This window comes from Salvelinus namaycush, chromosome 25 (genome assembly GCF_016432855.1).
Source record: "Salvelinus namaycush isolate Seneca chromosome 25, SaNama_1.0, whole genome shotgun sequence".
In the NCBI taxonomy this organism is placed as follows: domain Eukaryota; kingdom Metazoa; phylum Chordata; class Actinopteri; order Salmoniformes; family Salmonidae; genus Salvelinus; species Salvelinus namaycush.
The window spans coordinates 31644063-31667139 of NC_052331.1; the positions used below are offsets into that span (position 1 = coordinate 31644063).

The 23077-nt window shown below is 46.3% G+C and overlaps 1 protein-coding gene across 3 annotated transcripts; it reads left to right on the forward strand.

The window, feature by feature from the left end:
* Positions 1 to 269: 269 nt before the first annotated feature.
* Positions 270 to 22476, forward strand: LOC120020485 (dipeptidyl peptidase 9-like). Of its 3 annotated transcripts, none has more exons than XM_038964184.1 (21): positions 274 to 480; positions 2683 to 2773; positions 2977 to 3215; positions 3370 to 3482; positions 5369 to 5542; positions 5932 to 6103; positions 6233 to 6343; positions 6590 to 6718; positions 7710 to 7771; positions 7886 to 7986; positions 8324 to 8501; positions 8947 to 9106; positions 11371 to 11450; positions 11606 to 11758; positions 12659 to 12794; positions 16501 to 16646; positions 18137 to 18283; positions 19369 to 19521; positions 20620 to 20762; positions 21152 to 21263; positions 21588 to 22476. In XM_038964184.1, the coding sequence occupies exons 2-21, from the start codon at positions 2718 to 2720 to the stop codon at positions 21678 to 21680; spliced, it is 2658 nt and encodes an 885-aa protein (XP_038820112.1). In that variant the 5' UTR covers positions 274 to 480; positions 2683 to 2717; the 3' UTR covers positions 21681 to 22476. The 3 variants fall into 3 exon arrangements, with proteins under 3 accessions (XP_038820114.1, XP_038820112.1, XP_038820113.1); XM_038964185.1 differs by having other exon boundaries at positions 5935 to 6103; XM_038964186.1 differs by lacking the exons at positions 19369 to 19521; positions 20620 to 20762; positions 21152 to 21263; positions 21588 to 22476 and adding an exon at positions 19041 to 19362 and having other exon boundaries at positions 270 to 480.
* The last annotated feature ends 601 nt before the right edge of the window (positions 22477 to 23077 follow it).

The following is a 23077-nucleotide window of genomic DNA, read 5'->3' on the forward strand; positions in this document are numbered from 1 at the left end:
TTAAGACTTGACAGTCATTGATATTGTTGTGTTAATTGAACATTGCATCTACTGTTTTAGCTTATTTTTATTTTTTTTTGAACGGACTGCATATTTTCCAATGCAATAATCTTGAATCATTTACAGTTTTGGCAACCTTTCCTGTCAGTACATGTTTACAGTAGAATGTGTACAAATCTTTATTCATAAATTATTGCCTCGTATCAAACACTCATTTCTGGTTAGGATTAATCAATGCGCAGCCGCTAGCGCAGCATCATCCTTGCGAACACAGCCGAAGAGGAGCGGTGCGGCCCTGTAAAAGCGCCGAAGCATTATCCCCGGGTTGGAAGGTTCCTGGGTGTTCTCCTTCGTGATCTACGTTTATGTCTGCCTACATTCTGGGCCATGGACACAACCTTTAGCAGTAATAATATTCGTGTTTTAATACCTACCTAGTAAAGCCAAGGATCGTTTGGAAAATAAGAAGAGGCTGGATTGGTAAGTATACGCTTCTGAACTCGATTCTGATAGTAGTCGACTCCAGTGACAGGCTTGCTAAGGAACCAGCTAGCTCATAGTTGCCAAGCTGGTATACCCGACAACTGTCACGAGAGAGCTGTCATGTTACAGTGTATCCTAGCTGGTAAACGTTGCGGTAACATGTAGTTAGATTGTGGCAATGTAACACTTACGCTATATTAGATATACAATGTAGCTAATCACGACACTGTTGCCAACTTGTACTGTTAGCTAACTAAACCATATCCAGCTACAGTTGTGACCCCTTGATGAGAACAAAGATAGCTATGTCGTACGTACCGGTCATTACATTATTTCCTATCCCTGGTTTCCTTTCCCAATTCTAGCTACCAACCTATCTGATATTTATAATGGTAGAATATCAGTTCGTCTTATCTTCAAAGGTTATGAATGGATGAGAAAATGTCAGTGACTTAGATTAGTCTGTAGTCAATGCAGGCAATGTGTGGATGACAAAAACGAGTTTGTCAGCTATCACTTCCTGCTTTCCAGATGCAGAAGTGATACTTCTTCATACCTTTTCTGTATGGTGCAGTTTAGGCCTTCCAACCCCCCCAGGCCATATTTCCCCTTGTACACTGAACAAAAATAGAAATACAACATGTAACGTGTTGGTTTCATGAGCTGAAATAAAAGATGTGAAGTGTTCCATACACACAAAAAGCTTATTTCTCTCAAATTTTGTCTACAAATTTGTTTACATCCCCTGTTTAGTGAACATTTCTCCGTTGTCAAGATAATCCATCCCCCTGACAGGTGTGGCATATCAAGAAGCTGATTAAACAGTGCGATCATTACGCAGATGGATCTTGTGCTGGGGACAATAAAAGGCCACTCTAAAATGTGCAGTTTTATAACACGGCACAATGCCACAGATGTCTCAAGTTTGGAGGGAGGGTGCAATTGGCATGCTGACTGCAGGAATTTCCACCAGATCTGTTGCCAGAGAATTTAATGTTAATTTCTCTACCAACGTCGTTTTAGAGAATTTGGCAGTACGTCCAACCGGCCTGACAACCGCCGACCACTTGTATGGCACGTTTGGGCGAGCGGTTTGCTAATGTCAACATTGGGAACAGAGTGCCCATGGTGGAGGTGGAGTTATGGTATAGGCAGGCATAAGCTACAGACAACAGACAACAAACACAATTGCATTTTATCGTTGGCAATTTCAATGCGCAGAGATACCGTGACGAGATCCAGAGGCCCATTGTGAGGCCTATTTCTTTTAAAGTATCTGTGACCAACAGATGCATATCTGTATTCCCAGTCAGTGGAAATCCATAGATCCTAATTCATTTTTTTTAAATTGACAGATTTTCTCATATAAACTGTAACTCAGTAAAATCTTTGAAATTGTTGCTTTTATATTTTTGTTCTGTATAGAGCGATGACCAATTTGCATGTTCACCCTAGTCTCCCAGAGGGCTGTTTTGGAGCTATTGTCATAATGTTTACACACCCATCCACTCCTTCTGGAGCTTCAGTGTGACATTGTAAAGGCCAGGTTGAGGGGGTCACGGCCCATAGGTTTGTTTGGACAATGGGCACCGAGCAGGCTATTGGTGATCAGATTCCCTTTAAATCCAATGCTTGAATGTTTTCTTCACATCATCTGAAAGCAAATGAGTTCTCTGAAATTCCACCAACACAAAGAACATCAATGGGGTCCTTGGCAACGGCAATCGCCTTTACGCCTGCCCACTCCATACAGAGGGCAAAAGGTTTCATGCATTCCTGTAACATCAAACTATACAAGCACTTTGTTTTTACTATCATTATGTTGGCTAAGGTTTCATGCATTCCTGTAACATCAAACTATACAAGCAATGGAATGTGGACCATTCCTTATGCCTTTGCTATCTTCTATCACACCTTAGATACATTTTAGTCATTTAGCAGACGCTCTTATCCAGAGTGACTAGGGTTCCATGCCTTGCTCAAGGGCACATCAACAGATTTTTCTCCTAGTCGGCTCTGGAATTCACACCAGCGAACTTTCGGTTACTGGACCAACGCCCTTAACCACTAGGCTACCTGCCGACCTAAATACCAAACCTTTACTGCATGCAGGTTTGAATGAGAGAGATTTTATATGTAGGCGTTTTATTCAATGTCTATAAGATTGATTAACCCTTTTATTTGAATGTTTAACTTTAGATTGCAGACTCTGGTTGAGGCTTGTTGGCCAGTGAATGCATAGAGTGAAGAAGGTCAAACTTGGAGACAAAACAGAAGGTTACTGGAAAAGGTATGGTGTCCATGTGCGTTCCAATGACCTGTGTGTACCTTCTCTGCGGATAGGAGTGCTAGATAACCCATTGTATAGGCCAATACATGTGTGTCTGTCTATCTGTCTGTGTGCGTTTCCATACTAGATGCAAGTGCCATTGTTCGTGAGCATGTAGATTACCAGCGGGTTGTCTCTGTGTTTTTTTCTGTTCTCCCTCTCAGTTATTTAGAAGGGAATATGACGGCGGTGGACGGGCTAACAGACAGCACAGATGTGGTGGAGATGGAGGACGTTCCATCTCAGTTCTATGTGGAGAAGCACTCGTGGGGCGGCCTGCGTGACATCATCCACAGCAGCAGGAAGTACTCCGGAATGATCGCCAACAAAGCGCCCCATGACTTCCAGTTTGTGCAGAAAAACGATGAGTCAGGCCCCCACTCCCATCGACTGTACTACCTCGGTGAGCCAAGGCCATCTGCCACTGATGATCGTCACACTTTGGCTCACTCAGTGCTTCATTGAGTTACTCACGTTTCTCAAGTTGCAACACTGTTTTGCAAGTTGTACCTTGGCCTCTTAACTAATTTTCACTTCCGACCGTCTCTATCGATCAGGAATGCCTTACGGAAGTAGAGAGAACTCACTGCTCTACTCGGAAATCCCCAAGAAGATCCGGAAAGAGGCCCTCTTGGTGTTGTCGTGGAAACAGATGCTGGATCACTTCCAGGTGAATACCCCTTGAATCCTCTGTGCGTCACTGAAACCTAATGACCTCCAAACCTGGTGCCAAGGAAATCCTAATAAAATATATTATAGTTATTATCCTCATAAGATAAAGATCTCAAGCTCTCAAACTTTTTTTTACCGTGGTTTGTCAAGATGCATTTGCTAATTCACTGGAAACGTTCATAACATAACAAGATCTGAAGCCAGGAGATGCATAATAGGAAAGTGGAACCATAATTTCTCACATATTCACAGACATTCATTCAGAGATACCCACAAAGTCTCCAGACAGCGACAATTAAATAACAGTTGAATGATCATTAAAGGTAGACTCAGCGAAATGACGCTGCCGCGATCATCACCGCAGATATTGCGATGAGGGAGATGCAGACTTCGCTCGCACACAGTCACACACAGTATCTTCGCATGTGCATGGGTTCGCTTCACGCTCTCAGATAACAGCCCGTTTTTGTCAGGCCCGCAATCTGGAGGCCACACACTGCAAGTCTGTGTATGTGGCCGCGACTGCCAAATATCAGCGCCACCAGCTTGCACCTCCACCCGAGGCTGTCCCAGCATGCCATGAGGGGCTAGTATTTAAAAAGCTTCTCAGCGAAGTTTTGCTCCATGTAGCCATCCACTGAGCAGCCCACTTCCAAAATGAGCGCCTCCCCCACAACAACAATATCTGGTGTATTTGGCCCACAGGAAATCACATCAACATCAAACCAGCTTCCTGTTACACACCAATGTTTACGCATGTGTGCTGTTGGTGAGACCACTTGTCTCACCTCTCTGGCTATCAGATCAACAAGGCCATCATGATTAGCAATGTACAAATCCTTGTATGAACAGCGGCCATTCACAACGTGGGCAATGGACTCCATTACATTTGACTCATGTAGAATACAAAATGGGTCATGGTTTGCAGGGGACCAGAGTGCTAGATTATATTTTGTTGGTACAACTTGCAGCATGGAATGGAAGACAGAGTGGTCAGCACAGTCCAGGGCAGTGAGTTTCTCCTGCAGCCTCAGGCCAGTCCAGCGTTGCAATAGCTACATCCGTCTGATACCAAGGAGTGTCGTCCTGGATGTAGGATGAGATGTTTCATCATGGGTGACAGAAGCCTCCACAACAACACTGCGATCTGCCACAACTGCATCAGAGGCAGTCACTGGCTCAGTTTGCATATTAGTCTGTCCGGTTGCTCAGGTCGTTGAGGTCCGGCCAGTCTCACCAGACTCCAAAGCCAATTTTCCATTGGCCTTCCTCCTGAAGCCCAGGAAGTTGTCCTCGGTGTCCCTGGCCAGTGGGACCTTCCTCCTGAAGCCCAGGAAGTTGTCCTCGGTGTCCCTGGCCAGTGGGACCTTCCTCCTGAAGCCCAGGAAGTTGTCCTCGGTGTCCCTGGCCAGTGGGACCTTCCTCCTGAAGCCCAGGAAGTTGTCCTCGGTGTCCCTGGCCAGTGGGACCTTCCTCCTGAAGCCCAGGAAGTTGTCCTCGGTGTCCCTGGCCAGTGGGACCTTCCTCCTCCATAGGTCCAGAAGGAGGGAGGCTCTGGCTAACTGCCTAACTGTCACATCGTCACTGTTGAACATGTTCAACAGCTGAGTCAGTCTGGTAGCAATGTAAATGGACCAGTAAGTAAGCATTTCACTGTTAGTCTACACTTGTTGTCTACGAAGCATGTGACAAATACAATTTCATTTAATTTGATTTCAGGTACGGGACCAAAACAGCTGTGAAGTTTAGCCTCGCGCTTCAACGTTCTTAGTTGTTGCTGAAATTGACCCACTATGCTGTTTACTTTGTGCACCTACGTCATATCGCTGAGTCTACCTTTAAATAATTATGATGATAGCAAAATGACTTTCCCCTCACTACCAGGCCACGCCGCACCAGGGGGCCTATTCCCGGGAAGAGGAGCTCCTCAGGGAGCGGAAGCGCCTGGGAGCGTTTGGGATCACTTCCTATGACTACCACGCCCAGACCGGCCTGTTCCTCTTCCAGGCCAGCAACAGCCTCTTCTATTGCCAGGACGGGGGAAACAATGGCTTCATCGTGAGTCTTACCCCCCCTTTATTCATTAAATGAACTTAGAAAGCCTTTCCTACATCTGCAATTGCCACTAAGTGAGTTACAGTAACTTTGATTAGTAGCTGCGTCATTGAATGTCATTTTAACATTCTATAGTTGATATGAGCATTGGTGCAGGAACTGCACAGCACCCAAAGCCACAGCAATGAATGGCTGTTGCTGTGTGTATGGTTGTGTCTTCAGGGTTACAATCATTAAGGCACACTGTAGCAAAAAAAAAATGTCAATGGAAAACGAAAACAAGCAGTTCTATTGGACAAGTTGAGGTCGTCCCTGTTTCAGTCTGTTTTGTTCAGTTTGGTGCCTAATGAATACGACCCTGTACACTAAGAGTGTGTTTCCTGGTTTAAAAGCAGTCTGCGCCCATTAAGCCGGTGGAGATTAAGACACAGTGCTCAGGGACCCGCATGGACCCCAAGATCTCCCCAGGACAGCCCAACTTCATTGCTTTCATCAACAACAACGACCTGTGGCTGGCTAACCTCAAGTCTGGGGAGGAGAGGAGACTCACCTTCTGTCACAAAGGTCAGAAGGGTCAGCGACTTTTGGAAGTTTGTGTACTGTAGTTGTATGGAATTGTTTACACTCTCTATGCCATGTTGCTTACACCGCATGGATTTAATGAAATGAATGAATCCCCTCTCCCTGGGTCAGGTCTGGATAATGTGAAGGAGGACCCCAAGTCTGCGGGCGTGGCCACGTTTGTGATCCAGGAGGAGTTTGACCGCTTCACTGGCTACTGGTGGAGTCCCTCTGCCGTAGAGGGTGAGTAGGCACCTTCTGTCACTCCTTCCTTATGACTAGAGAAGGAACCATTTTCATGTGAGAAATTGGGCTCTTCCTTAATCAAACAGTCAGTCAGTCATGCTTTGATGAATGTCGTACAGGCTTTAACTTGCCCCAGACACTGTCATCATGAAGCTGTGTCTGTCATGTTTGCTAGCTGTTTCTGTATGCATTTTCAAGAGCATGTTATCAGTTCCGTCTGTCTAACCTGCTCTTCTCTGTTAGACTCAGATGGGGGCAAAACTCTGTACCTGCTGTATGAAGAGGTGGATGAGACGGAGGTAGAGATCATTCATGTTCCCTCTCCAGCCTTGGAGGAGCGAAAGGCCGACGCCTACAGATACCCCCGCACAGGTGAGTCCCCCTGGCGCTGGTTGAGTCCCCCTGGCGCTGGTTGAGTCCCCCTGGCGCTGGTTGAGTCCCCCTGGCGCTGGTTGAGTCCCCCTGGCGCTGGTTGAGTCCCCCTGGCGCTGGTTGAGTCCCCCTGGCGCTGGTTGAGTCCCCCTGGCGCTGGTTGAGTCCCCCTGGCGCTGGTTGAGTCCCCCTGGCGCTGGTTGAGTCCCCCTGGCGCTGGTTGAGTCCCCCTGGCGCTGGTTGAGTCCCCCTGGCGCTGGTTGAGTCCCCCTGGCGCTGGTTGAGTCCCCCTGGCGCTGGTTGAGTCCCCCTGGCGCTGGTTGAGTCCCCCTGGCGCTGGTTGAGTCCCCCTGGCGCTGGTTGAGTCCCCCTGGCGCTGGTTGAGTCCCCCTGGCGCTGGTTGAGTCCCCCTGGCGCTGGTTGAGTCCCCCTGGCGCTGGTTGAGTCCCCCTGGCGCTGGTTGAGTCCCCCTGGCGCTGGTTGAGTCCCCCTGGCGCTGGTTGAGTCCCCCTGGCGCTGGATGAGTCCCCCTGGCGCTGGATGAGTCCCCCTGGCGCTGGATGAGTCCCCCTGGCGCTGGATGAGTCCCCCTGGTGCAGTGTTGTATGTGGATGTAGTGACACGTGTTTTGCCTGACGACTCAAACTGAATTCTTCCGCTGCTCTATGACTGCCATCATTGAAGTTGTTGAGGGGTGTTGTAGAAAACAAATTTCCGCTTTACACACGTGTGTTCTGGTTCTGGCCCAACCCATCCGTTTCTGGGACCAATCAGAACGTCAGGAATGTGTTTGCGTTCTAGAAATCGTTGGGGAGGTACTCAGATCCAGACTCATTGCAGAGAAGAAACTAACATCCGTGGTCGTGGTGTAGAGTTTGGCCAGAGCAAGGAGTTTGGGTAGCTAGGCAAACATACAGTATTAGCAATAACCTAATAAATTCATTTCAAGAGTAGACCACTAGAATTAACAAAAATAATTATATTTTTGTAGGCAGTAAAAATCCTCAAACCACCCTGAAACTGGCTGAGATAAAGACTGACATACAAGGAAAAGTAAGTGGCAGCTGCTTTTGACTGCTCTCGATTTATTCTCTTATTTTGCTCTCGCTGCTCACTGTAGTGTTTACAAGGAGACTTGTGTGTGTGTGTGTGTGTGTGTGTCTCCAGATCGTGAGCATACAAGACAAGGAGCTAGTTCTCCCCTTCACCTCCCTGTTCCCTGGGACGGAGTACATCTCCCGCGCAGGATGGACGACTGATGGCAAATAGTGAGTGTTACGACATAATGTTTCCCCAGGAAACACTGCTTTTGACCTCTCTCTGATGCTATTTGGCTTACATTGGTGATGGTTAGGGCTGGGGGACGGGAAAAGTCATCCCCCAATTCCGCAGAAATCTTGGTTGATTAGTTGTTAGTTGATTAATTGAATCAGTTGTGCTAGTGTTGAGCTCCAACACAGGCCTACATGCTCTGTAGCACTCTAGGACCAGGGTTGGTGTCCTCTGAGCTTGCGGAAAGGACAAGGCATTAGTGATGTTGGACCAGTGATTATTGTACTGTATGATCCAGTCAGTGAGGGAATGTGTGTTTCTGTCTCCCCCAAGTGGTTGGGCAGTGCTGTTGGACCGCAGTCAGAGGAGGCTCCAGCTGGTGCTGCTGCCCCCGGCCCTCTTCATCCCCGTCACAGACGACCTGGCCCAGAGGCAGAAGAACCTGGAGGCTGTGCCCCATGACATCCAGCCCTACATCGTCTACGAGGAGACCACCGACATCTGGATCAATGTGAGATAGCCAGGGAAAGGGGGGCAGGGTGGGGATAATATGGAAAATGACTACGGGTTAGGGAAAGGAGGGGCACTGACTTGTCATTCCTCATTTTAAACTCTGGAGCCTCAGTCTTTCATCCATCTGTACCTTATGAGAGAATTGTAGTTACCAGATATGTGCTTAGTATTATGTAGAATTAATCGTCAGACTGTAGATTTGGCTATCAGTGCCCTCTCAAAAATAGAAGATTTAATGCTTCTTGGGAATTACTCTTGGAATATTTAACTGCATGTACAGTTTGGTTGTTGAATTCCCACTCATCTGACAGTCACTCTAGTGTAATAGTGATTTGAAGGGCTATATATTGACAGTGTGAGGATGTATGTATGTTGACATATGCATTTGCATGGAAGAATCAGGCCACAACAAACTAACAACCATGTTTTTCTGTTGTCCACAGGTTCATGATATTTTCTATCCATTCGTTCAAACGTCAGAGGACGAGTTCTCTTTCATATGGGTGAATGAATCCAAAACGGGCTTCAGCCATCTGTACAAAATCACATCAACATTGCAACCAGGCTGCTACCAATGGTCAGGAAGCTACGAATACACAGAGGGTAATTCCGTTGCTGTCATTAACCAGGTTTTGCATAATAAAACCCACGTCAGGCCTGATGGAAAAAGCAAATTTGCTAAATCTCGGTCCCCCAAAAAATACACTTCACAAGTCGGGATAAGTTTATTGGTTAAATAGATTGTGACAATTGCGGTTGAGACACAGTTATGAGCAACTTTTGATATAATAGCCAGTAAGAGTCACGTGATGATATGCCTACCACCACAGACAGATGAAACCAGTTATGATGAACTTTATGCAAATGTACAATAAATATAGAGCAGTGGTACTCAACTCTTAACCTACCAGGTCAGGAGCCTGATGGTTTTCTGTTCTACCTGATCATTTTTTGTTGTTGTTATTTTACCAGGTAAGTTGACTGAGAACACATTCTCATTTACAGCAACGACCTGGGGAATAGTTCCAGGGGAGAGGAGGGGGATGAATGCACCAATTGTAAACTGGGGATTATTAGGTGACCGTGATGGTTTGAGGGCCAGATTGGGAATTTAGCCAGGCCACCGGGGTTAACACCCCTACTCTTATAATAAGTGCCATGGGATCTTTAATGACCCCAGAGAGTCAGGACACCCGTTTAACATCCCATCCGAAAGACAGCACCCTACACAGGGCAGTGTCCCCAATCACTGCCCTGAGGCATTGGGATATTTTTTAGACCAGAGGAAAGAGTGCCTCCTACTGACCCTCCAACACCACTTCCAGCAGCATCTGGTCTCCCATCCAGGGACTGACCAGGACCAACCCTGCTTAGCTTCAGAAGCAAGCCAGCAGTGGTATGCAGGGGGGGGGGGGTATGCTGCTGGCAGTAATTAATTCCACATATCTGATGTCCCAGGTCTAAATCAGTCCCTGATTAGAGTGGAACAATGAAACAAAGCTGTGGAACTAGCTTCCAGGTCCAGAGTTGAGTTTGAGGGATATAGAGGGTATTTTTTTAATTCTGGTGACATGCCATTATCAAATAAAAATGATCTTGCTATAATCTCATCATATAACCTACCCTGTCCACTTCATCAGTGAACTGTTGTCTAGAGCACATGCGCCAAAACCAGATGGAGAAAGTTTGAGTGACAAAACCATCGTTAGACTTGAAAATGCGATGGAAACCAATTTAACTTTAATTATGTTTTTTTGTGTGTAATTTTTACCCCCCTTTTTCTCCCCAATTTCTTGATTACGATCTTGTCTCATCGCTGCAACTCCCGTACGGACTCGGGAGAGGCGAAGGTCGAGAGCTGTGCGTCCTCCGAAACACAACCGCACTGATTCTTGACACAATGCCAACTTAACCCAGAAGCCAGCCGCACCAATGTGTCGGAGGAAACACCGTGCACCTGGCGACCGTGTCAGTGTGCACTGAGCCCAGGCCCACCACAGGAGTCGCTAGTGCGCGATGGGACAAGGACATCCCTGCCGGCCAAACCCTCCCCTAACCCGGATGACGCTGGGCCAATTGTGCGCCGCCCCCTGGGTCTCCCGGTCGTGTCCTGCTGCGACAGAGCCTGGTCTCTAACCTAGAATCTCGAGTGACACAGCTAGCACTGCAATGCAGTGCCTTAGACCACTGTGCCACTTGGGAGGCCCAAGCTGCGCTTCTTAACACTCTGAATTAACCCGGAAGCCAGCTGCACCAATGTGTCGGAGGAAACACCGTTCAACTGACGACCGAAGTCAGCCTTCAGGCGCCCGGCCCGTCGCAAGGAGTCGCTAGAACACGATGAGCCAAGTAAAGCCCCACCGGCCAAACCCCTAACCCGGACGACGCTGGGCCAATTGTGAGCCGCCCTATGGGACACCTGGTCACGGCCGGTTATGACACTACAACCCCAGGCTGTAGTGACACCTCAACACTGCGATGCAGTGACTTAGACCGCTGCGCCACTCGAGAGGCACAGGGTACATGGACATTTTAAGTGCTTTTTATGTGCACTATATCATCCCACACAGCTTTTTATCCACAGCCAGTCAGTTTGATGGAAACACCTCTGGGGATTTTAGAATATTCAAATGAAATTCTGTCGCAAATTGGATGGAAACCTGGCTATCGTCATGTTTTGTGTGACGGCACAAACAGATCTGGGACTCAGGCTTTGTCCTTCCTTCCTTGAGCTAATCACTGATCTGTATGTGTCGTGATTTAATGAAGGCCCATCCGGGCGTCACATTACTGCACTGTTAGTCTGGCCAATGTAATAAAAGTTGTCAAAATATCATCTCTAATCTCTATGTTATTTTCCTCTGCAGGAGACTTTAAATGTCCAATCAAGGAGGAGATGACTCTGACCAGTGGGGAGTGGGAGGTTTTGGCAAGGCATGGCTCCAAGGTAGGACCTTCAGTCAGTCAGATTAAAACCCTTATTGTCACAGTGCATTATAAAATATCTTTATAATAGACTTTTGTGTGTGCCTACGCTATTGTAAGTTTTTAAAATGCATGTTCTGCCATCAATATAAATATAATCTGTGATTCTTTCTGTAGATCTGGGTGAATGAGGCCTCTAAGCTGGTGTACTTCCAGGGCACTAGAGACACTCCCCTGGAGCACCACCTCTATGTGGTCAGCTATCAGTCCCCAGGAGATGTGGTCAGACTCAGCAAGCCTGGCTTCTCCCACAGCTGCTCTGTAAGCAAGGTATGGACTCACTCAGCAAATAGGATTGAACTAACCTTAAACAGGGTATGAAGTATATTGACTCTTTGGGATGTCCTAACAGTAGTAGGCTAGATCAGCATTTTGATTTTGTAACACTTATGGGGGGTGCCTGGCTGCCAAGCCCCCCTCTGGCACCCCTGTAATTCCAACTCTTACCCCAAAAATGTATTCTTGTAATCGGGCTACAGGGATTGATTGAATATATATATATATATATATATATATATATATGGCCCTCTGTCACAAGCTCTTCTGTGGCCATCTTGCCAAACAACATGACTGCAGTAGGTAGTACCAACGAACACTGTAACATCCTGGCATTCTGATCTCAGTTAGACACACTGCACTCAATCATCCCCTCCCCACGCTTCATGAGACCACACCACATAAGTACCTTAGGGAGGTACAGCTGATCTCTTCCCTATGAGAAGCCTGGTTACAACAGGCAGCGTTGTGGAACTCTGCCCATGTCATGCTGTGTAGCCATCTGGTCATTCAGCGTCACTGTGTGCCTGTGTGAGAGGATATTGATGGATGTTACTACAATGTTACAGGGATTTGCCTTAGCTGTTAACAGATTGGGCAGAGTAGACATGGCCTGTTGTGTGGGCATCTGGGCCCTCTGTGATGTGGAGTTATCCAGGGAGGTGGTTCTAAACCTGATGGTCTCAGATCTGTTGTGATTTTTCAGGTATACCTCTAACATTGTAAGGTGAGAGACAAAGCTGGCTTGAAATCAGGGCCCAGTGACATTCTGTCTCCGATGTGAAGATTAATTCACAGCTGTTCATCTCTCTTTGTCTCCTTCTCTCACTCCTTATCATTGTATCTCCCCTTTCTATCCCTCTTTACTCTCCCTCTCTTTTTCTCTCTCCACAGAACTTTGATATGTTTGTCAGCCACTACAGTAACGTGAGCACTCCCCCCTGTCTCCACATCTACAAGCTGACTGGCCCAGAGGGAGACCCTCTCCACATGGTTCCTGAGTTCTGGGCCAGCATGATGGAAGCCCCAGGTAAGGAAGAGAGGAGGGTTTATATCATTACTTTAAAAGTCCCCAAAATGTATGTGGCAATCACAGATTACCCCTTTAAAGATGTATCCTTTCTTCCTTGAGGCAATCACTGTATAGGTGTAAACTGTACCATAGGACTCAATTACTCATTCCAGGGCCAGGTTTCCTGATAGCAATGGAATTTAGGCTTCCGAGTGTTTTAACCATGCATCTTTCCTACAACAGCTGAAGATGTAACATGCGTTTCCAGTGGTGTAAAGTACTTAAGTAAAATACTGTTTAAAGTACTACTTAAGTAGTTTTGTTTATTATTTATTTAACCTTTAACTAGGCAAGTCAGTTAAGAACAAATTCTTATTTGCAATGACAGCCGACCAAAAGGCAAATGGCCTCCTGCGGGGACGGGGGCCTGGGATTAAAAATAAAATACAAATAAGGACAAAACACACATCACGACAAGAGAGACACAACAACACCACATAAAGAGAGACATAAGACAACAACAGCATGACAGCAACACATGAAAACACAGCATGGTAGCAACACAACATGTCAACAACATGGTAGCAACACAACATGTCAACAACATGGTAGCAACACAAGATGGCAGCAGCACAACATGGTACAAACATTATTGGGCACAGACAACAGGCAAGAAGGTAGAGACAACAATACATCACGCAAGCAGCCATAACTGTCAGTAAGAGTGGCCATGATTGAGTTTTTGAATGAAGGGATTGAGATAAAATTGTCCAGTTTGAGTGTTTGTTGCAGCTCGTTCCAGTCGCTAGCTGCAGCGAACTGAAAAGAGGAGCGACCCAGGGATGTGTGCTCTGGGGACCTTTAACAGAATGTGACTGGCAGAACGGGTGTTGTATGTGGAGGATGACGGCTGCAGTAGATATCTCAGATAGGGGGGAGTGAGGCCTAAGAGGGTTTTATAAATAAGCATCAACCTTGCAATGGGTTTACTGAGATGACCAGTTTACAGAGGAGTATAGAGTGCAGTGATGTGTCCTATAAGGAGCATTGGAGGAAAATCTGATAGCTGAATGGTAAAGAACATCTAGCCGCTCGAGAGCACCCTTACCTGCCGATCTATAAATGATGTCTCCGTAGTCTAGCATGGGAAGGATGGTCATCTGAATCAGGGTTAGTTTGGCAGCTTGGTATCTGTACTGGGTTTCCACTTTACTATTTATATTTTTGACCATTTTTACTTCACTACATTCCTAAAGGAAATAATGTACTTTTTACTCCATACATTTTCCCTGACACCCAAAAGTACTTGTTACATTTTGAATGCTTAGCAGAACAGGGAAATTGTCCAATTCACGTACTTATCAAGAGAACATCCCTGGTCATTCCTACTGGTTCTGGCGGACTCACTAAACACAAATGCTTCGTTTGTAAATTATGTGTGAGTTTTAGAGGGGCACAACTTTCACTGGGGATGGGGGACTTGCAACATTTTAAATTGCATTTTTGTCCCCCCCCCCCCAGTTTTACCATTGGAATGTGATGCAAAACGAGGCAATGGAGTGCTTTAGGACCATGTTGTGCCTTCTGGTTTGCTTAATAAGCCATTTGAAATTATTTTGACTTTTACTCAAGTTGTATTTTACTGTGTGACTTTTACTTGAGTCATTTTCTATTAAGGTATCTTTACTTTTACTCAAGTATGACAACTGGCTACTTTCTCCAGCACTGTGTGTTTCCCAAAACACCACGCAGAGAGAACGTTCTCAGTCTGTCGTTGAGGCGTAAGTTGAAACGGATTGGCTCGAGAAAGGCAGCGCTGCTCTCTGATCCGCGTTCTCCCTTTACAATCTTACGTTAACATTATAATTGTTCCACAATACTGACGACGGATCAGCTCCTAGAGAGATTATCACCTATGGCTACAAATATTTAATGCTTGCCTTATAATAATGCACTAAATCAAGTTGTGGCACATCATTGGGCTCCCGGGTAGCGCAGCGGTCTAAGGCACTGCATCTCAGTGCTAGAGGCGTCACTACAGACCCTGGTTCGATTCCAGGCTGTATCACAACCGGCCGTGATTGGGAGTCCCATCGGGCGGCGCACCATTGGCCCAGCGTCGTTAGGGTTTGGCTGGGGTATAAGAATTTGTTTTCAACTGACTTGCCTAGTTAAATAAAGGTTAAATAAAAAGTACTTGCGGACGTTACACATCAGGAAATATATTGAGGCAAAAAATGACAGACAGTAGTGTACAAATAGCTAATTAAAACCCAATTGAATTAAGTAACATGAAATGTATTTCAATATCATTCAGATATATAGGTCTATGTAGCCTATACTGTATATGTATCTTTTTAATACCGTTTTCATTGGAAGCGTCTTTATATCCTTCGCTTGTTATGCAAAGAAAAGGGCAAGTTTGTAGTCACTGTTAATATCGACGGTCACAGAAAAGACAGATAATACATCTTGATTTTGTATTTAGCGGAGATCTTCTGTGTATAAATTGACGCTGGAGGGCAAAAAAGCAGCTAACAACGTACTTAGCTGTTCTACGAGTGGTCTGAGGCAGTCGTTAAATAACAAGCAACTACGCTCCTACGAAGATTCTGACGATGAACGTAGCCTTAAGATGCTTTTGGGAATCTGGTCCCTGTTGTGTAAGATCCGCGATTACTTCCGAGGAGGAATGGAGTAAATCAATGCTGCCGTAAAAACACACAGTAAGACAATATAATGCTTTGATTTTAGACTGCCCTTTACTTAGTCACTTCTCTGAGTTACCCATCCCAAATGACTCACTATTGAATTGCTTTATAAGCCAGATATCTAACATCATCAGGTCATTGGCCAGTGTGTTTCATAGTGACTGTTGCACCATAGGTAAACCAAGCTAAATCCAGAACTTATTAAATAATCACATTGATCTATTTTGGAGTTCGATTTTGTACATGTTGGATAGTTAAGAGATTTGTATTGGCTAAGTGAAAAGTCACGGAAAATGTGAAGGCCGGCTATCTTTTGTATTTTATGAACAAAGCGATCAATCTAGAGAGCTGCCGTCCTGTAGGTATTCACTCCAACTCTGTTCCTGGAGAGCTACCCTCCTGTAGGTATTCACTCCAACTCTGTTCCTGGAGAGCTACCCTCCTGTAGGTATTCACTCCAACCCTGTTCTTGGAGAGCTACCGTCCTGTAGGTATTCACTCCAACCCTGTTCCTAGAGAGCTACCGTCCTGTAGGTTCAAACTCCAACCCTGTTCCTGGAGCGCTACCGTCCTGTAGGTATTCACTCCAACCCTGTTCTTGGAGAGCTACCCTCCTGTAGGTATTCACTCCAACCCTGTTCTTGGAGCGCTACCCTGCTGTAGGTATTCACTCCAATCCTGTTCTTGGAGAGCTACCCTCCTGTAGGTATTCACTCCAACCCTGTTCTTGGAGAGCTACCCTCCTGTAGGTATTCACTCCAACCCTGTTCTTGGAGAGCTACCCTCCTGTAGGTATTCACTCCAGCCCTGTTCCTGGAGAGGTACCGACCTGTAGGTATTCACTCCAAACTTCATGTAGCGCACTGGATTCTAATAATTAGCTGGTTGATAAGCTGAATAAGGTCAGTTACATCTGGGGTTAGAGGGAAAACCTACAGGGCGATAGCTCTACAGGAACACGGTTGGAGAGCCCTGATCTTGTTTTTCTGTGTGTATCTTTGTGTGTACTCCAGGTTGCCCAGGAGACTACAAATCTCCGGAGATCTTTGACTTCCCGGGAAAGTCAGGCTTCCAGCTCTATGGAATGGTGTACAAGCCTCACAACCTCCAGCCTGGCAGGAAGCATCCCACAGTCCTCTTTGTCTACGGTGGCCCGCAGGTTTGTGGCTTCTCTCAGACATTACTATTTTGTTATTTGATCAGGAAATCTTTCTAGAAATCCAATCAGATCTGTGAGCACCAAAGGGGTAGGAACTAAGGGGAAGGAGTCTGGGTTTTGTCTTGAAGGATACAGCATTTGTCAAAATTGACTTTTCATAGCAGGTTAGGAGAACTTATGCTGCAGGTTATGATAATTAAAGTAGCAAGTTAAGAGCATTAGGTTAAGGTTAGGAAAAGGGGTTAGGGTTAGCTAAAATGTAGATGTGACCAGGAGCCAGGGGCTGAAATGGAATTGGTCCTGTATGACCTGTTTGTAACTAGCAATCATAGCCAATACTTTCCCTAGAAATAGCCATACCAAGTTCTGTCACCTTGTTGTTTTTCACGTATAGTAGCAAGATGTGTACAATGCTGAAGTCCTGTAGTCTCTATAGGGCTGACCCAAACCGTACTGTGATGTCTAAAATATATCATTTTTTTAAAATGATCCTTTCCAGGATTGTTCCAACAACTGTGGTGTATGCGTAATCAGGCTAGCCCAGTACAGCTCCGCTCTGCCCTGCTCCGCTCTGCCCTGCTCCGCTCTGCCCTGCTCCGCTCTGCCCTGCTCCGCTCTGCCCTGCTAGGCTCTGCCCTGCTAGGCTCGGCCCTGCTCCGCTCTGCCCTGCTCCGCTCTGCCCTGCTCCGCTCTGCCCTGCTCCGCTCTGCCCTGCTCCGCTCTGCCCTGCTAGGCTCTGCCCTGCTAGGCTCGGCCCTGCTCCGCTCTGCCCTGCTCCGCTCTGCCCTGCTAGGCTCTGCTAGGCTCTGCCCTGCTAGGCTCTGCTAGGCTCGGCCCTGCTAGGCTCGGCCCTGCTCCGCTCTGCCCTGCTAGGCTCTGCCCTGCTCCGCTCTGCCCTGCTCCGCTCTGCCCTGCTAGGCTCGGCCCTGCTAGGCTCGGCCCTGCTAGGCTCGGCCCTGCTCCGCTCTGCCCTGCTAGGCTCGGCCCTGCTAGGCTCTGCCCTGCTCCGCTCTGCCCTGCTAGGCTCTGCCCTGCTCCGCTCTGCCCTGCTCCGCTCTGCCCTGCTCCGCTCTGCCCTGCTCCGCTCTGCCCTGCTAGGCTCGGCCCTGCTAGGCTCGGCCCTGCTAGGCTCTGCCCTGCTAGGCTCTGCCCTGCTAGGCTCTGCCCTGCTAGGCTCGGCCCTGCTCCGCTCTGCCCTGCTAGGCTCGGCCCTGCTAGGCTCTGCCCTGCTCCGCTCTGCCCTGCTAGGCTCTGCCCTGCTAGGCTCGGCCCTGCTCCGCTCTGCCCTGCTCCGCTCTGCCCTGCTAGGCTCTGCCCTGCTAGGCTCGGCCCTGCTCCGCTCTGCCCTGCTAGGCTCGGCCCTGCTAGGCTCGGCCCTGCTAGGCTAGGCTCTGCCCAGCTAGGCTCTGCCCAGCTAGGCTCGGCCCTGCTAGGCTCGGCCCTGCTAGGCTCGGCTCAGTGGTGTGAAAAGGGCATGTGTGTGTCCACAGGTCCAGTTGGTGAATAACACCTTCAAGGGGATGAAGTACCTGCGTCTCAACACCCTGGCCTCTCTGGGATACGCTGTGGTGGTCATCGACGGGAGAGGCTCCTGTCAGAGAGGCCTGAAGTTTGAAGGGGCTCTGAAAAACAAAATGGTAGGATTGGTCAAAAGCCACTATTTCCCTTCCAACCCATATCTTGCTTTTTTTAAATAAATGGTTCCAATACAAATTGTTCCATCTTTTTGTGTATAAGCATTAAATCTGTAATCCTTAATGGTGAAACTGCAACGTACGTTTATGATATTACAGCAACAAAAAAGTTAGTGTAAACAACCATCGGATGTCATCGCACGAATGATAAAGAGCACAATATGTACTGGCGCTTTTTTTTTTACCCTGCTGCACGACGCTCCTCAGCTCGGCAACAAAAACAATAACGGTGGTAGGGCGGCCAGTGGCGCTGTTTCCCCATGCTGCGGATTCAATCTTTCAGGTACCCGTGTTCTACTGTAGACACAGCCATGGCAAATTGTACTGTGCCAACGAAGGCTGTTCTTGCTGTGCAGGTTCATTAAAACACATTGGATCACCATATACCGTGTGCAGGCACCCTTATTCCTGTTAATAATACCTTCTGGTATTTATTCATGGAACAGCACCTGTGTGACTTTCTCACGCATCTTTCATCTAGACCAGGTGTTCTTGAACTTTTTCAGCTTGAGACCCAAATGAGAAATTGATCGTCCTCCCGTGACCCAAATTAAGAAGAAAATGTGTGATTAAAGATGTATTCTCATAAAGATGTGAATTTGACCCATCTGGGTGTGTCACTGTGACTAATGTCCTCTCTCTGTGTTACCAGGGCCAGGTAGAGACTAATGTCCTCCTCTCTCTCTCTGTGTGTTACCAGGGCCAGGTGGAGACTAATGCCCTCCTCTCTCTGTGTGTTACCAGGGCCAGGTGGAGACTATTGCCCTCCTCTCTCTGTGTGTTACCAGGGCCAGGTGGAGACTAATGCCCTTCTGTCTCTGTGTGTGTGTTACCAGGGCCAGGTGGAGACTAATGCCCTTCTGTCTCTCTGTGTGTGTGTGTGTGTGTGTGTGTGTGTGTGTGTGTGTCTCTCTCTCTGTGTGTCTCTCTCTCTGTGTGTCTCTCTCTCTGTGTGTGTCTCTGTGTGTGTGTTACCAGGGCCAGGTGGAGACTAATGCCCTTCTGTCTCTCTGTGTGTGTGTGACCAGGGCCAGGTGGAGATTGAAGACCAGGTGGAGGGGCTTCAGTACGTGTCAGAGAGGTTCAACTTTGTGGACCTGAGTCGCGTGGCGATCCACGGCTGGTCCTACGGAGGCTTCCTCTCCCTCATGGGCATCATCCAGAGACCCAACATCTTCAAGGTGACCGTCACTACACTAAAATACACAATCCCAAATCACTTGATGATCTGAGTAGATTAGATACCACATTGCCCTCTGATTGGCTAGGGGAGATTTTCCCATAGTGCTTAGACCTATTTAAACATTTCAGATCTCCAGGAGTGGGTTGGGATCTGAAGAGACTTCATTGGACTAGAACTATCTTGGATTGTGTTTTATTCTAGAAAGTGTAATCACATTTCATTTACAATGCAGATTAGACTGAATGTAGTTGATTTATAGATTGGCCTATTGGTGAGGATAGGTTTGATTTATTTGAAGCTCATCGAATATGACATTCTGTATGGATGTAGTTTTCCCATTAGGCCTCATGGTGTTGATGTTGGGTCACACGTCATTCCACACTGCAGTTCTCATAGTGCCTGTCCTTAGTTGTACTGCTCTACAAAGCACACTGGCAAAGATCAACAAATGTATAAAAATAAAAAAAACTATGGAGCAAATTAGGGTTAAGTGTCATGCTCAACGGCACGTCAACAGATTCGTTTTTTTTCTCCCCATTGTCAGCTTGGGTATTCAAACATCAACCTTTTGGTTACTGGCCCAACGCTCTAACTGCTAGGCTACCTGCCCCCTCTCACCAGTATATCTCTCACCAGCATATATACCAGTGTATCTCTCACCAGTATATGTACAAGTACATCTCTCACCAGCATATGTACCAGTATATCTCTCACCAGCAGCAGAGGTACCAGGGGGCGTATTCAGTATGTACAGTACTGCTCGGCAGAAATAGGGCTTCATTGAACCATTAAATAGCAGAAGTTTAGACATGCCACACAATCACTGTATGCCACCACCCTGCTATACTGAACAAATTCCCACAGGCATCCATCTTCTGAAAAGCAGTTTGACCTGTCATGTTGCGCTAAAATGTAGAAAATGAACACCCGCTGAAGTGTGATGGTACAATGCATCTGAAATGTCTTAGTTGTCTGTCCCAGTGGAGGCTGGTGGAGGGAGAAATGGCAGGACAGGCTTATTTTAATGCTATCTTTACTGAAAAAATAAATACATTGCCCCTCCCCCCCCAAAAATAGCAATGTTGTTCCTTTTCAGGTGGCCATAGCAGGCGCTCCCGTGACGGTGTGGATGGCGTACGACACGGGTTACACAGAGCGCTACATGGATACACCTGATAACAACCAACAGGGCTACGAGGAGGGCTCCGTGGCACTGCATGTGGACAAGCTGCCCAGCGAGTCAGTCCCATACTGTTTACTGCACTTTATACACTTGAACCAATCTAAGAAATAAGAATGACCAATTTCTATATTTATATATTGTACTGTAGATGAAGATAACAATGTTGTGGTCAGTTCTATTCCATTTTATTGATCATTGTTGAATAAAAACAGGCATTGGTTTTGAGCAACAAAAATACTACTTATTTGTATTTTGGATGTTACTCAGGACAGATGGAATGTTATTGAGTTTCACCATAAACATTTCTATATGTATAATAAATAAACAGGATATGCTTACTGTAGTGTAGTATACAAAAAACAGGACGAACATGAAAATTGAACCTGTTTTATTTTAATGTGGTTTCTATGTCTGTTTCCATCCCTTTGAAACCCTCTCCTCCCAGGCCAAACCGCTTGCTGATTTTACATGGATTCCTTGATGAGAATGTTCACTTTTTCCACACCAACTTCCTGGTATCACAAATAATCCGCGCTGGGAAGCCATATCAGCTACAGGCTAGTATATTTATGTGTTGTTGACATTTCTAAATCTGTGTTAAAGGCATGTTATGGGTAACATAGTCCCGTCTATTGATATACGTTTCCCCAACATGGACATTGTTGTACAATTAGAGAGAAGTTCTGCTACAGTCTGCCCCATGTGCTGTCAGTGGGTCCCAGAAGGGGGCTGCTATCTTAGACTTTAATGGACAACTCTTTCATTTGAATGGGTTTCAGGGAATATTGTGTTTTCAGAAAATTGCAAATTGTAGTCACATGTACCATATAGTGTATACTGAAGCAGGAATTAGTGGTTGATTTTCCTCTGTTGTTTTGCAGGTCTACCCCAATGAGCGACACAGTATTCGCTGCCCAGAGTCAGGAGAACACTATGAGATCATGCTGCTGCACTTTCTACAACAATACCTCTGAAAGTCAACCCCCCTCCCCCCTCTACCCCATTCTGAAACCAACTGTATACCTCCCCCGAAACCTCCTCAACCCAGGCATAAAGACCTCTCTGCAGCCACACCCAACTACTCCCAATTTTACCATGAACTGGTGATCTCACTCAATTATACCTCCACCTGTCTCGGTCGCTTGCTATCTCTCTCTCTCGCTCTGTTCTATTCTTCCGATCTCTCGTCCCTGCACCTAAGGAGATCCAAGGCAGGGTTGTCAAGTTTCACCTCGGACTGTGCTGTCACAATCCCTCTCTAATTGTCTTCCCTTTCTCTGGATTGTTTTGCCAAATGTTTTTCTTTTTCCTCCATTTTATTCACTCAAGTCAGTGGTAGGATTGGGTTTCCTCGAATACGAAATGGAATCTATACACACACACACACGCAGCATATTGGAGTTGGTGTAATGGCTAGAGGAAGAAACCCTGCCTTTACTTGCGTTCATTAACTATTTTAAGTGTGTATTGTTAAAAAAAAGAAAATATTTTTATGGATTCTTATTCTTTTATAATGAGTGTCAAATGAAGTCGCTCATTGACATAATACAGTAATTTTCTCTCCTCACATTGCAGTGCTCAAGGTGTCGGCTTGCCTTCTGAAGACATACCATGTATGCCAAAGTACTTCTTGACTTGATCGTGCTGGTATTTCCTTTTTTACGGCAATTACGATACGAGTATGAGCAGCCAAGTCTTAAACAGCTTTGTACCACCTGAATAAAAATGTAAACATGATGATGATGAAGAATAAATACATGTATGATGAAATCTCTTTTTCTTTTATAATTTATCACAGAATAACATGAACAAGGATGGATGGATGGATGGATCTATGTATATATGGAGGGATAGATCTGGATAGACCATAATGATGAACCAAGATGTTGAGACTGTTTCAATGTCTCAAATTGTACATGATGTACAATATCAGTGTCATGGTCAACTACAATGTGATTCATATGTTAACACAGGGAATATCCTATGTGTGCAATCTCAGGGCTAGTAATCTTTCCATGTGAATTGATATTCCTCTATGACCCTCCTGGTTCTTTGGAGATGGGGAGACATCTCCTGTCCCTTTTGACCAATCACATCAGATATTTTCAAATCAGATATTTTTCAAAGCTGATCTGACCAATTTGTGGGGGGAAAAAGATCAGAATTGGGCTACCTGTCTAAACGAGGCCTCTGTGCCTCTAATCATTGAGTCCTCCAGCAGGTGCAGAGTGTTGATATGCTATCCACCATAGAATTTAATAGGGTCTCTATGCCAGAGCCATATGTTAAGATATGATGTCAATACATTACTCTGCTCTATGCTATCCACCTTCCCTTTGGGGGAACGGTTGCCATGGATACCAACGATGTG

Bases quoted from the DNA above. Each gene is read 5' to 3' on its own strand.
- LOC120020485 (XM_038964184.1), top strand. From the start codon at position 2,718: ATGCATAGAGTGAAGAAGGTCAAACTTGGAGACAAAACAGAAGGTTAC. The intron at 6,344-6,589 runs GTGAGTAGGCAC...CTTCTCTGTTAG, and splicing joins GAGTCCCTCTGCCGTAGAGG to ACTCAGATGGGGGCAAAACT. The intron at 6,719-7,709 runs GTGAGTCCCCCT...ATATTTTTGTAG, and splicing joins CTACAGATACCCCCGCACAG to GCAGTAAAAATCCTCAAACC.